We start from the raw sequence: 12,663 nt of genomic DNA, 5'->3' as shown, positions 1-12,663 counted from the left end.
TATGTGTCCAGTTCACAACATACATATTCTGCAACACACTCTGAACACTGAGCTCTTGAAATTAGGGTAAGATGGTGAGCATCTCAAGGCACCCATGTAGCGAAGTGAGGCTTATCCAAATCAATCAAGGCACACTGTCTGGAGGGCACCTGGGGAACCAAATTCCTTGAGGCCTAGCAATCTTTTGACCCTGAAGACATTCTGGCTTGTGGGCAAGCAACTATGACAGGCACTCCTTGGTGCACATTGAAGGCTGTTGGCAATGAACAGTGCAAGACACACTACTATTCTTAGGCTTGGAGCCAGAGTGAGGACAACCCATCAGGGAGGCAGCAGGAGATAGCCATTCCCAAAGCCTCAACTAAGTGTTAGTTAATCTGCATTGTATAACTGGACGGGAGAATGATCAAACCAATGCTCAGGTGCCTATTAGCTGTTTAATGAAGTTATAGCCATGTTTTAATCCCATACAGATCTTCCAAATGTATCTTCCTTGTACAAAAGCAATTCACTTTTCAGGCCTCGGATGAACTCAAAAGAGGTTTGCAATGAAGACTTATTGTGACTGTGTATATGGCTGCAGCTAAAGAGGCATATTTTTAATAGATCTGAAAGTACTTCAAACCAACCTTTGATCTGGCCACATGGCTACATGATTATAAAGGTAGTATGACAAGTGATTCGGAACAAGGTCCTTGCCAGAAGCACGCAGATCCACTGGATACCAATATTCAAACTCCTGCTTCAGTTTATCCAAAGCTGCTTTGGGGATCTTTGTTGCTGGGAATGGCGCTGTCTTAAAGAAGATGTAGTCCCAAACCTCTTTGGACATCTGGTTTGCCCTGCATAGATTAGAACAAAAGTTATGCAGGGGAGAAATAGTGACAGTTATCTTAAGCATCTATTATGCTGCTAAGTATAAGTACTACAGTGTACACAGAACTAAGTATACAGTGGTACCTTAGTTCTCAAACACCTTGGTACTCAAACAACTTGGAACCCAAACACTGCAAACCCGGAAGTAAGTGTTCCGGTTTGAGAACTTTTTTCAGAAGCCGAACATGCTCCGTTTTGAGTGTTACACCTCTGTTTTGAGTGTTACGCTGAAGTCTGCATGTTTTTGCTATTTATTTTGCATTTTTGTTTTTGCAGCTCTTTTTTGTTTGTTTGTTTTTCTGACTGTGTGGAACCCAGTTTAGTTACTGATTGATTGCGTGACTGCAGTACATTGTTTATTGCTTTCATTTTATGGATCAATGGTCTCATTAGATAGTAAAATTCATGTTAAATTGCTTGTTTCAGGGGTTGTTTCTAAAAGCCTGGAATGGATTAATCCATTCTGCATTACTTTCTATGGGAAAGCATGCCTTGGTTTTGGAAAGGACTTCCAGAACAAATTAAATTTGAGAACCAGGGTACCACTGTACAAAGCTCTGCATCTACATTCTACTAGGCTGCTCAGTTACACATAGCATGCCATAAGCCTTCTACATTCATGAACCACCACAGGGCTGAGGAAGCTGTGGCCGTGCAGATGTCTCTAGACTACAACTCCCATCATCCTTGGCCACTGGCCATGCTGGTCGGGCCTGAGGGGACCACAGGTTTCACAAACCAGCACTAGCATGACAATACATTTTTCCTGTCCTCGTTCTTTTTTTAAAAGCAATATTGACAGGAGAAAACAAGTTAAAGGTTGTATTCCAGGAAAAAGCCAGTTTAGCATTTCTCATCAAGCTCCTAAATGAACCTGTTATAGCTAGGCTGATTGATGGGTTTAAGACAGATGCTGCCAAGTTAGAGTATGGATCAAAATAGAGAGATTACCCCCTTGACTCCACAAACTAGAAATAGTGGGTGAGCATTTTGTGAGAGTTCAGAACTTAACTGGTTAAGTGTTCTGAGGTGTGCGTCACTTTCTGACGTCAGGAGCTAAGGAGGAGCTTGTTCCTGTACTTTCTGTTGTTCTCTCTGTGTGTCTTGAGAGAGAGAGACATGGGTGAAAGAAGCCCCGGTCTTAGATGCTGAAATGTTTCAATAAAGAGCTGTAAATAGACGAACCTGTCTGTGTATGCTTGCATGGAGAAAAGGAGAAAAAGACTGCTTTACACCGCTGTATGCTACTCTGCTAAGCCGTGGCTAAAGAGACAGCAGAATTTGTTGCGCAGCACGGAAGGAAGTGTGCTGGACGCTGTAAAAGACTGATTGGGATCGTAAAGCTATCAGAGGCCACGGCTCAACGATCGAGCTCCAAAGATCGTTATCTTTCACAGGTTATGGAAGGTCAGTCAACGCTCGTAAAACAGTCGGCTTTGAGCTACTGGAATGCTTTGAAGCTAGCCGGAGGTTGGAAGCTGCATTCCGTGAGTCTAGCCTGATGCCGGAAAGCAGAGTGAGTTTTTGCCTGCTTCTGAGAGGCAAGAGAGCTGCTGAGAGACAGAGCTAAACGCTGAGAGCAGCTGAAATCGTTCCTCCACGGAAGGGTGAGCCGGAGCAGCTGGGCCGTTTCTCCACGGACAGGAGCCGGAATCAGCTGGTACTGAGTGAGTACAGCTTGTGGGGCACCTTGGGAGAACGGGAGATGATGGCTGAGAGCCAGGATATACCGGTGGAAAAGCTCACTTTAAAAAGTTGGGCAACCTGGAGCAGAAGAATAAGGGGCTGGTTCCTGGTCCATGGGCTTTGGGAAGGAAGCCAGAGGGAGCCAAAAGCACCACCCCTTAGCTGGGAAGATAGCCAGCAGAAATTGCAACAAGAGCTGAATATGCTCAGAGCATGCGTTCATGCATCGCTGAAGCCTCATTTGGAGGGTGTACAGTCAGCAAGGGCTGCCTGGGATGTGCTGAAGGGCTTGTGTGAAGCTTCAGCAGAAGGCCAGAGCCCTGGAGACGCTGGACTGGCAGGCCCATTTCCCGATGTATCGGCCTGTAGGAGCGCTGGTGAGCAGATCGGGGGGGCGAAGAGTTCCAAAGGCAAGTTTAAGAAACTTTCCACAGGAAGTGCTGAAACGGAGAGGAGCTTCAGAGGGGGTGAGGCTGGTGGGAGGCGCCGTTCCAGGAGAAGGAAGGCCAGGCCAGCTGGGAGGAGCCCCGGGCAGTGTTTTTCCACTGGAGTTCAACATCTGCGTCGCAGTTGCCCCCACCGGAGCACACAGGCACGGCAGGATGTTGTGAAGGACACTTCTCATGGGAATCAGGCGGGTTTCCATGGCAACCAGCCTGCAAAGGCGGGCAGGCGTGGGATTGAGTCCGGCGGACGTGCTAAACAACAGGAAGAGTCTTATCAAGTCACTGCGAGCATGGCTTTGTTTGAGAACAGCTGTGTGGAAAATTCCAAGCTGAGTCTTGTTATTGACTCTGCAGCTAACCGCAACATGGTTCCAGAGACCCCTGCAGTCGAGATGTGGAATTGCACGGCAGTTCCAAAAGGACAGGGACAGACTGTTAAGTTTGCAAATGGACAAAGAGCTAAAATTTCTAAGTTTGCTAATGTTTATCTTTCTGTTTTGCAGGAACAGATGGATTTTTGTATTGTCCCAGAGGTGCATCACTGTTTGTTATCTGTGCCTTATTTGTTGAAAAAAGGGTTTCAGGTTTGTTTCCAGGATGATGTCTGCACAATCTCCAAAGGGGAGAGGGTACTTGCCAAGGTTAATAAGGGGCAGAATGATCTTTTCATTCTTAAAACGTCTCTTGGGGGTGAGGGGAAGGTTGAGAGAGCACAGGCGCAGCGTGCTACAGTTCCCACTCATGTTACTTGTGCTTGTGTATGGCATCAGAGGACTTTTCATGGTTCTCTAGAAGAACTGCAAGTGCTTCCTGAGGTTACCAGAGGGTGTAAAATTAGAGATTGTGGACGTGCCATTAGTTGCACCACTTGCAAGCAGGCGAAGGTGAAAGGGTGCAGTTACCCAAAGGTGGAACGGGTAACCACTAAACCTTTTCAGCTGGTACACATAGATCTGTTCAATCCTGTCAGGGAACAGAGTCTAGGGGGGGCCAGGTATCTGCTAACGTTTCAGGATGATTTTTCGCAGAACACCTGGACCCACGGTCTCAAATCCAGGGAGGATGCAGCACAGCTGATCAGGAGCTGGATTGAGGGGGTGGAACTAAGGTTCTCCACCAAGGTGAAAGCAATCGTCAGTGACAGAAATGCTAGGTACACTGGTTCTGCTTTGCAGCAGTTCTTTCACAAAAGAGGGATAAATTACACAGTTACTTCACCCAGTAAGAGGGTGGTGGCAGAGCTGAGGAGTGAAGCTCTGGTTAAGGCTGCACAGGTGATGCTAACGGAAGCTAGGTTACCTCCAAAGTTTTGGCTGGAGGCAATCCGTTGTGTGTGTTTCACCTGGAATCGTGTCTACAACTCACTGGTAGGTGACACACCGTACTCTTTGTTGAATGGCAGAAAACCCCAGGTTCACTTTCTGCGCAAGTTTGGATCTCCTGCGGTTGTCCCTGTGCCTAAGGCTTTGCAAGGGCCAGATGGAGCCAAAGTCCAGAAAATGATCTTCTGTGGGTATGAGCCAGAAGCTCGTGCATGGAGGTTTGCTTACCCGTCAGGTGATCAGAGTAAGGTGCTGATCAGTAAACACGCTGAATTCTTTGAGCAGGATGAAAGGCCAAAGATTTCTGCACAGCGTGATGTTCTTTCAGAATGTCTCTCTGATCCAGAGGACAGTTCTGTTGAGGAGGAAGAAGAGGCTGAGTCTGCTGATGACGATCAGGTCACTGACCAGAGTCAGGAGCAGGATGGGGCGTCTCCACGAGTTGTTAGAAAAGGACAGCCCAAGAGTGAGCCTAGTTCTCCTGTGAGTGTAATGGAGAGGATTCGAAGACGCTTTAAGTCAGAGGGGGAATCCTGTGATGCAGAGGACACACCTGCTGGTGACAGTGAGCCAGAGGAAACACCAGAGTTTGTGCCCAGGCGATCCAGTCGCACAACCAAGGGTATTCCACCTGAGAGGTACCAGGCCACAGGTGCGTGGGTAAGTTTCGCACAGTGCGATTCTGAGAGTAGTGAGGTGATTCAACAGATGCCTAACAGGTACTCCAAGGGAGGGCGCAAGGCATTGGGGAAGGGATTGATCTCACAAGGTGTTGCTGAAGATGCTACACAGGTCTTGTCAGAAAGCAACGCAAGAGGGGGTGTGAGAGTTCAGAACTTAACTGGTTAAGTGTTCTGAGGTGTGCGTCACTTTCTGACGTCAGGAGCTAAGGAGGAGCTTGTTCCTGTACTTTCTGTTGTTCTCTCTGTGTGTCTTGAGAGAGAGAGACATGGGTGAAAGAAGCCCCGGTCTTAGATGCTGAAATGTTTCAATAAAGAGCTGTAAATAGACGAACCTGTCTGTGTATGCTTGCATGGAGAAAAGGAGAAAAAGACTGCTTTACACCGCTGTATGCTACTCTGCTAAGCCGTGGCTAAAGAGACAGCAGAATTTGTTGCGCAGCACGGAAGGAAGTGTGCTGGACGCTGTAAAAGACTGATTGGGATTGTAAAGCTATCAGAGGCCACGGCTCAACGATCGAGCTCCAAAGATCGTTATCTTTCACACATTTCAACTAGTAACAAATCTCATTAATGTGCCATCAATATCGCGCACATTGGGTTGACTATAGATACAAAGTACAACCTGCAAACCAAGACTCATATTCATTTAATTTATTTGTTAAATATGTACACCATCCTTCATCTGAATATCTCAGGGTAGTTCAAAGCATAAAAATACAGAATAAAATTTGAACCTGGGCTGCAGCCAGAGTAGACCTGATGCCAACATCTGCCATTGAGAATAGAGTTCACACATGTGGGAACTCTTGGTTACCATTCCAGGTTTGCACTTCATTAATAGTAAAAGTTCTTGGTTTTATTTATTTTTTCAAAGCCAGAAATGGTTTTTTTTTCCAGTTTGAGGTATGAAAATACCCCCCATTCCAGGTATAATGTATATGGGGAAAATACACAACTGTAAATTTCCTTGTGTCCAGAATTAAGAGTCACATACAGATTGAGTGGTGACTCATATGGGCAAGTTTCACTGGAGCCTCTGCCTGTTCAAGGGGCTTTCCCCTGTCTCCTCCCCCTATGTGCCACCCCAAATTGGCTTGGGGTAGTTCAAGAGAACCCCCAGAATAGTGCACATGGGGGTTAGGGGGAATCGTTCTGTCTGGCAAGCTCATATGCTTTTGCAGATGGAACATTCAATAGAGCCACACTGAATTCCAGCCTACGTCTTGACTTGAGCCATACATACATTCTTTGAAAATGTCAGTAAAGAAGTTGCTTGGATTAACCTTAACTCAATTTCCTATTTCCCTTTAGAAATTTAATCAGCAAATTTGAATTAAAACATCAAATGCAATGGAAGGGTTTGCATAATGACTTCTTAGATAGCCACAAACTTTGACTAGAGCAATGGGAGCAAAGGGCAGGGCTCCTGTGAAGCTAAAATTCTGTTCATTTCACTCTGCTTTTTCTAATGAGAGAAAAAGCGAGCCAGACAACTGCTATGCAGTCCAATTAAGAGTTCAGAGGAAAGACTCACCAGACACTACGCTGCCTTAAAAAGATTATTCCTATGAAAAATAGCTCTCATTTGAACCAATCCTCCTGTCTTCAGTTACCTTCAGGTTTAAAAAAGGAAGGAGGGTGCTTGAATATCGCTAGGATTTCCTTTCTAAAGCATTCATCTGTGGCTTCACCCAGAGAAGATATGCTCCACCTTCATCTAGTTAACTCCCCAGTTTAAAAGCTCAATTGACCACAGCAGTAACCACTGCATAATCGACCACAGCAGTAACCTCATTAGAGAGAGATATTTTGAAGCAGTAAGACAGGAGCTAGTTAACATTCTATACTGAATACAAAACTATAATCCTTCATCTTGTATGCCACAGAAGACTAACTAAGTTTAAGAGAAGCAATAATGCTGGAAGCTCAAATTAGACCACTTAGTATTGCGAAAATTGCTTGAAGAAAGAGTTTTGATCATAGAACAAGGATGGGGAACCTGTGGCCTTTCAGATGTTGATGGACTCCCAAATCTCATCATCCCCATCCAACAAACCAATAGTCAAGGACTATGGGAGTTGTGGTCCAGCAACATATGGAGAACTACAGGCTCCCCAAGCCTTTGCTAGAAGTTCTATAATAGCCTTTATATCTGAAGATATATCTACTGAATGCATAGTGGAGGACTACATAAGCAGGATAATTAACCTCAACTATTTATGATTGCAGACAGATTGCCAGAAAGGAGAAGATTAGCCATCTGGTTCTCTTTTCAGACACTTTTTTCATTTCCTGGGGAAACAGAACTAACATTAAAAATCAGGGTGGTTTCTGATAACCATTTTTTCTAACTATGTGGCAGTTTACAGTTGTCCTGCAAAGAATCAAATTCATACCAGACTCCTCACCTGGTACACTGTGTGAATCAACATGAAGACACTATATTAATGGCAGAGATTTATCTATAATTTTATTATGTAAAACACTATACCCTGGGAAACTTTCCTTCTCACCTGATCCCTAATGGAGACTGTCCTTGTCCGCGGAGATTACCCTGTTGGAGGAGATGAGCAACCGTATAGAAAGCCATGTAGATAGTGGAATCGGAGAGAGATTCGATCAACCATTGCTCATCCCAAGGCAAACGTGTGCCTAAAAATATAGCAAAATAAATTATTTGTGTTGTAGTCAGCACATTCCTTAGTTGTCAACAAAAAAATGCTTAAGAGCCTTTATACCTTTCATATTAAAACAACTCAATATTTATCAGCTTGTCTCTGTTGGCAGCCATTAGTATGGTAAACTGTGACTCACTCAACGTCTTAGAAATTGAAGTACACCTGAAAGGAGCATACTTGAGTTTTTCAGGGAGTGGCACTTGGGGGCCCTATCCCAAGCTACTTCTGAATCAATACTCCTCATTGGAGTTATATGAATCTCTAGAATATGTTTCTGCGTGGAAAAGTGAGGTGTGCCTTGATTTCAGCTCATGACAGATGTTAATTTTTCTGAGTATGTTGTCTCTATGGGAATCAGCCGTTGCAGATATGCTTTAAAAAACATTTAGAATATTAAATTGCTCCTATAGCCAAGAGTTCCCAATTAAACAACAGGAAAAGTTTTATCCTACCTAATCCGTACGTCCTTGAACAGGCATGTTCTTGCAACCAATCCAGAGTGGCTTCAAAATTTCTTCGTGTCTCATCACCAAACCTGAAAAAAGCAAGATAATTAATCCTTGCTGTCTCTTCCTGGGCTTATGTCAGCCCACATCTACCTTGCCCCTATCCCCCACAACTTACGTCTCAAGGTTTTTCAAACATTCAAAAGTTTGTCGCTTCCAGTTTTCTTCACCGTAGTCCAAGTACCTAAAAATCAGACAAAAGGACTTAGAATGAAGGGCGGTGAGGGATGCAACTAACTTGGCTCCATCTTTCCTTCCAACTCACCATTGGTCACAAAGAGCCACCACACACTCATCTGCAGATCTAGATATGACTTGTTTCTCTGGCTCCATATAAACCATTGCTTCATGCTAAATAAAGAAAAGGGTGGGATTACAATGCTGGGATAAAAAAATGGAATATTTATGAAATAGGGAAGTAGCTTTAGCCACGCAACTATCCTGAATTCCATTTAACTAATAATAGCAATTTAATAATCCAAACCTATGCTCACCAGTTCTGTTGGAAGAGCAGACAGGGACAGAGTTTATTTAATTTCCGTGGCACAAGAGTGGGAATATGCTCAGCAATAGTCAAGGCAGTTCAAGGAAGCAGCTACCTAACTGTGGCAACTCAATTGTCCCGTGTGCATGACTTTCAACCCAAGCCTGAGTGTTCCTTTGTCTATACAATGGGACTCATTATCATTACATGACTATATTATGGAGCTTTATTTTCTACAACCTGGACCATCCAGAGCAAATGCTTTACTGACGCAATGAAAATAATTCCACAATCAAGAAAATCTCAAAAAGATGGACAGCATCAAGCCAATGGAACAAAAGTCATGATTCTCCGTACTTCAGCTGCCCTCTTGTGAAAGAACTGTGCAAGTACACCAGATTTAACCACTGTATGGTACGATAGGAAGAATTTAAAACTGCAGAGCAATCTAAAGCCCAAGTGAAGCAACAATGGGGCATGATGGAGCAGTGGAACCAACAGAGCATCCCCAGCCCCTTTGCTCACACTAGCTGGGACAGAAGGCAGGGGGGTAGGCAAAAACTTGTTCCAGGTTATGCCAGCATGTCTCTGGCACAGATATCGGGCCTAGATCAGGCCTGAAACTGTGGGGGGTAGCTCAGAGGCCTAAGGATCCCAAGCCAGCCCAACGCCCTGTTTGGGGGCTTTTCCACCCGTCTGCACTTTTGGTGGGTAGAAATGGGGAGTTCTGTGCTGACATAGGCCAGTGGGCTGCAGGAAGGAAGACCTCCGCCCCATCAGTTCCCTGCCCCCATGGTCTTTCCTTTCCAAAACTTTATAGGGACAGACCACAGTCCGCTCTTCTCCAATATGCCTAAACAGTTACTTTCAAAGCCACAAATCTTGCCTTTAGCAAACAGATAAGGATTAGTTCACTAAAAAATACAGCAAGCTCTACAGGATTCAAAGCACCCATCTAAATAAAGCAGCTATTTCTATTTGACAGGTCAAGCATAATAATTTCTGTTTTGCAACAAAACCAAAGCACTTGATTTAGTGCTGCTTAGTTTCACGTGGCTACAATTGTGTTTCAAAAAATCAAGCTGTGCTCTGTAAAGACAAGCAAGCAAAAACTGTGTTGTGGAAGCCACTGTATAATCTTAAAATACAATACAAACCACTACACACATTATCTACCATCTTCCTCTGAATAAGCTTCTTGACATCCTGCACCTTCTGGCCTTTGAATCCCTCCACGAGCATTATCTGAAAAGGGAAGTCATTGCAGAGATTACAAACTGCTTTAGAAGTTCAGCTTATATGTGAGGAAGCTGGTCTCCATCCCTTTTCCTCCTAGAGGATGCCTGCAAGAAACCCACCTAAATCCAATAATTGTAAATGAATCAGTGGTTTTAATCCTAGAAATTTTATCTCCTGACCTCAAAAGCGAAATAATTCTTCAAAACAGAGTACATCAAAGGATATATATATATATATATATATATATATATATGCACAAAATGGCAGCAAAATTTTATTCATTCATTCATTCATTAAGCACCTCTGATATGTGCATAACACTTCACAAATAACAGATATAACTGGTCCTTACCCCAAGAGGCCTGCAATCAAGAACAGACACAAAGAAACAACAGAAGAAGGGGACAAGGTGTGGACAGGCAGTAGAAGACTACAGAATTTCAATTAAGCTGCCTGCAATAGGGAATTTCAGGTTTTTTTATTTTTAGAATACCTGTGTGCAATTTTTTTAAAAAACCCACACACTTGATAAATTGTCCCATGAGTGAATCAAAGTTTAGTTTTATAGCCTTAAACGTGAACGGACAAAGCTACTCTAAGAACAGACTCAAATGTATAAAGGGATGTCTAATTTACATGTCTGATGAAAGCAAGCCATTACTCTTCAAGAAGACACATCTGTTTACGACACTTGAAAACCCCCTGGGTAAATCAATATCTAGCCTCTTTTAATAAGACGACAAAAGGTGTTGGACATACTTTGCTATGGAAAAGTAAAAGGAGTTTAAAAAAATGTTCAGCTATGCTTCAGTGGAAGAGCACATGCCTTGCAGGCATAAGAGTTTTGGTTACAGAGCTGCCACTCCTCGTGTGAAAATAATCTTTCCTCACATACAAGTGTTTGTCGCACATAACTCTAGGGCACTGCGCAAGAAAAGTTAAAAGAAATGCTTTAGTTGCACTTACACTTTTGTAAGCATGAGAACTGCCATAAAACCTATCTATATGGTACTTCATGAATCTTTTGCTAGTGCTTGTGTTTGCAAATCACTAGGATTTTTTCCCTTCCACTATATTTTCTGGATCCAGCCTTCCCTTAGATTCAACAGAAGGCATCCCTAAATCCAAGGTATCCCTAAATCCAAACAGATCAAAGTCTAAAAATGGCCTAAAAGAAGGAAGCCTAGCCAGTCCACACATACCAAATACAGTGGTACCTCAGAAGTCTAACGGAATCCATTCCAGAAGTCCGTTTGAGTTCCAAAACATTCGGAAACCAAGGTGCGGCTTCTGACTGGCTGCAGGAAGCTCCTGCAGCCAATTGGAAGCTGTGGAAGTCATGTTGGACGTTCGGGTTCCAAAGAATGTTTGCAAAGCAGAACACTCACTTCTAGGTTTGTGGCGTTCGGGAATCAAAACGTTAGACTCGCAAGGCGTTCGGGATCCAAGGTATGACTGTACCAGTTACAGATTAGTTATGTATCCAAAGGAACACACAGAGACCAAAAGAGAACAGGACAAGTCTTGCATTCAGTGAAACAAACCATAAAGTGAATTAGCTTTCCCAACCTGGTGCCCTTCCAGATGCTTTGGACTACAACTCCCAGCGCCCTGACCATTGCCTAGCTGAGGCGAGTCCAAAACAAGTTGGGAAAGGGTGTAGTAAATAAAGAAAATGGTGTGTTCAAATCCATTGAGTCACCAAGCAATCAGAGTTGGGATGAATTCCTTTTCACCCTTATATTTTAAAAAAAGCAGAACTGGTGACATACATACATCTCCACAAAGAAAAAAAAATCACTTTTCTAACACACACACCCTCTTGTGAAAATCTTAATTTTTTACTTACTCCCTCATAAAATCCTTTCAGGTATAATCTTTCCTTGGCTTCTGCAAGTTTCTCTCTGTCATTTTGACTCTGGATTTTCAGCTCGTCACAGATCAACGGAGCAGAAAGGTTGCCATAGCCAGGGATCTCAATGATGGGCACCTGGGAATAGCACATAGCATTGTAAAATAGTTGTTTTCAATCATGCAAGTAAATCAAAGAGTTTTGCAGGGGATTCAACCGTGGCTCCAAAAGCCTCCAAAGAAAAGGGATCTTCATTTTATGGTTTTTCAACAGTATGTGCATTGTTTACTGTCTGAAGGGCAGGGAATGTAAACTATTTGGAGTGGGGAGAGAGAAAATAAAGTGAAGCCTGTTTAATTCCATCTATATGCAAGGTTCTCACACCTATATGACAGATGGGCAGAATATTATATGCTGAATTTCGGGTTTGTTTGCTATACCAAAGTTGGGTTTTGCTTCTTAAACCTGTTACTTCTCAGTGATCAAAGATTCACTGGACTTATTGAGGCAATTAATTTTACATGTATTGGCTTCAAAAGTTATCCAATAGGCACTCATTTCTCAATTTTGCATCAAAAGCACAGCTGCCTGGCCTGTGCCTGCAACATGCAAGTAACAACAAAATACATAATCAAAGCGAAGCCAAAGATCAGACAGCCGGATCTGACTTTCAGATGGAGACACACAGCTGTGTATTTTTCCTTCAAGAATTAACAGGGCTGACTCAGGCCTCTCAATAGAGTAGAAGGCAAGTCTATGGGATTCTCAAGGAGTCTCACAGCACCCCTGGCTGTGCAGTGCTTTAGCAGGGCTAGAGCTATGACATACGTAACAGAAAAAGCAGACCAACACAAACACATAAATCCCTCAGATAACACAGGTGACCAACAT

The 12,663-nt window shown here is 43.5% G+C and overlaps 1 protein-coding gene across 2 annotated transcripts in view; it reads right to left on the bottom strand.

The window, feature by feature from the left end:
* Positions 1-12,663, bottom strand: part of LARS1 (leucyl-tRNA synthetase 1) — a 45,911-nt gene that overhangs the window by 14,945 nt on the left and 18,303 nt on the right. For both annotated transcript variants that reach the window (XM_081852028.1, XM_081852027.1), the window contains exons 14-20: positions 11,770-11,910; positions 9,849-9,926; positions 8,463-8,548; positions 8,316-8,381; positions 8,144-8,226; positions 7,527-7,665; positions 630-842 (exon numbers count right to left, since the gene is read on the bottom strand). In XM_081852028.1, the coding sequence (XP_081708154.1) occupies positions 630-842; positions 7,527-7,665; positions 8,144-8,226; positions 8,316-8,381; positions 8,463-8,548; positions 9,849-9,926; positions 11,770-11,910 (806 nt within the window). The remainder of the gene's footprint in view (positions 1-629; positions 843-7,526; positions 7,666-8,143; positions 8,227-8,315; positions 8,382-8,462; positions 8,549-9,848; positions 9,927-11,769; positions 11,911-12,663) is intronic.

The sequence above is a fragment of the Podarcis erhardii genome (assembly GCF_964252035.2).
Source record: "Podarcis erhardii genome assembly, chromosome: 2".
In the NCBI taxonomy this organism is placed as follows: domain Eukaryota; kingdom Metazoa; phylum Chordata; class Lepidosauria; order Squamata; family Lacertidae; genus Podarcis; species Podarcis erhardii.
The sequence above is the reverse complement of the archived record's forward strand: the minus strand, read 5'-3'. Positions and strand labels throughout refer to the sequence as shown.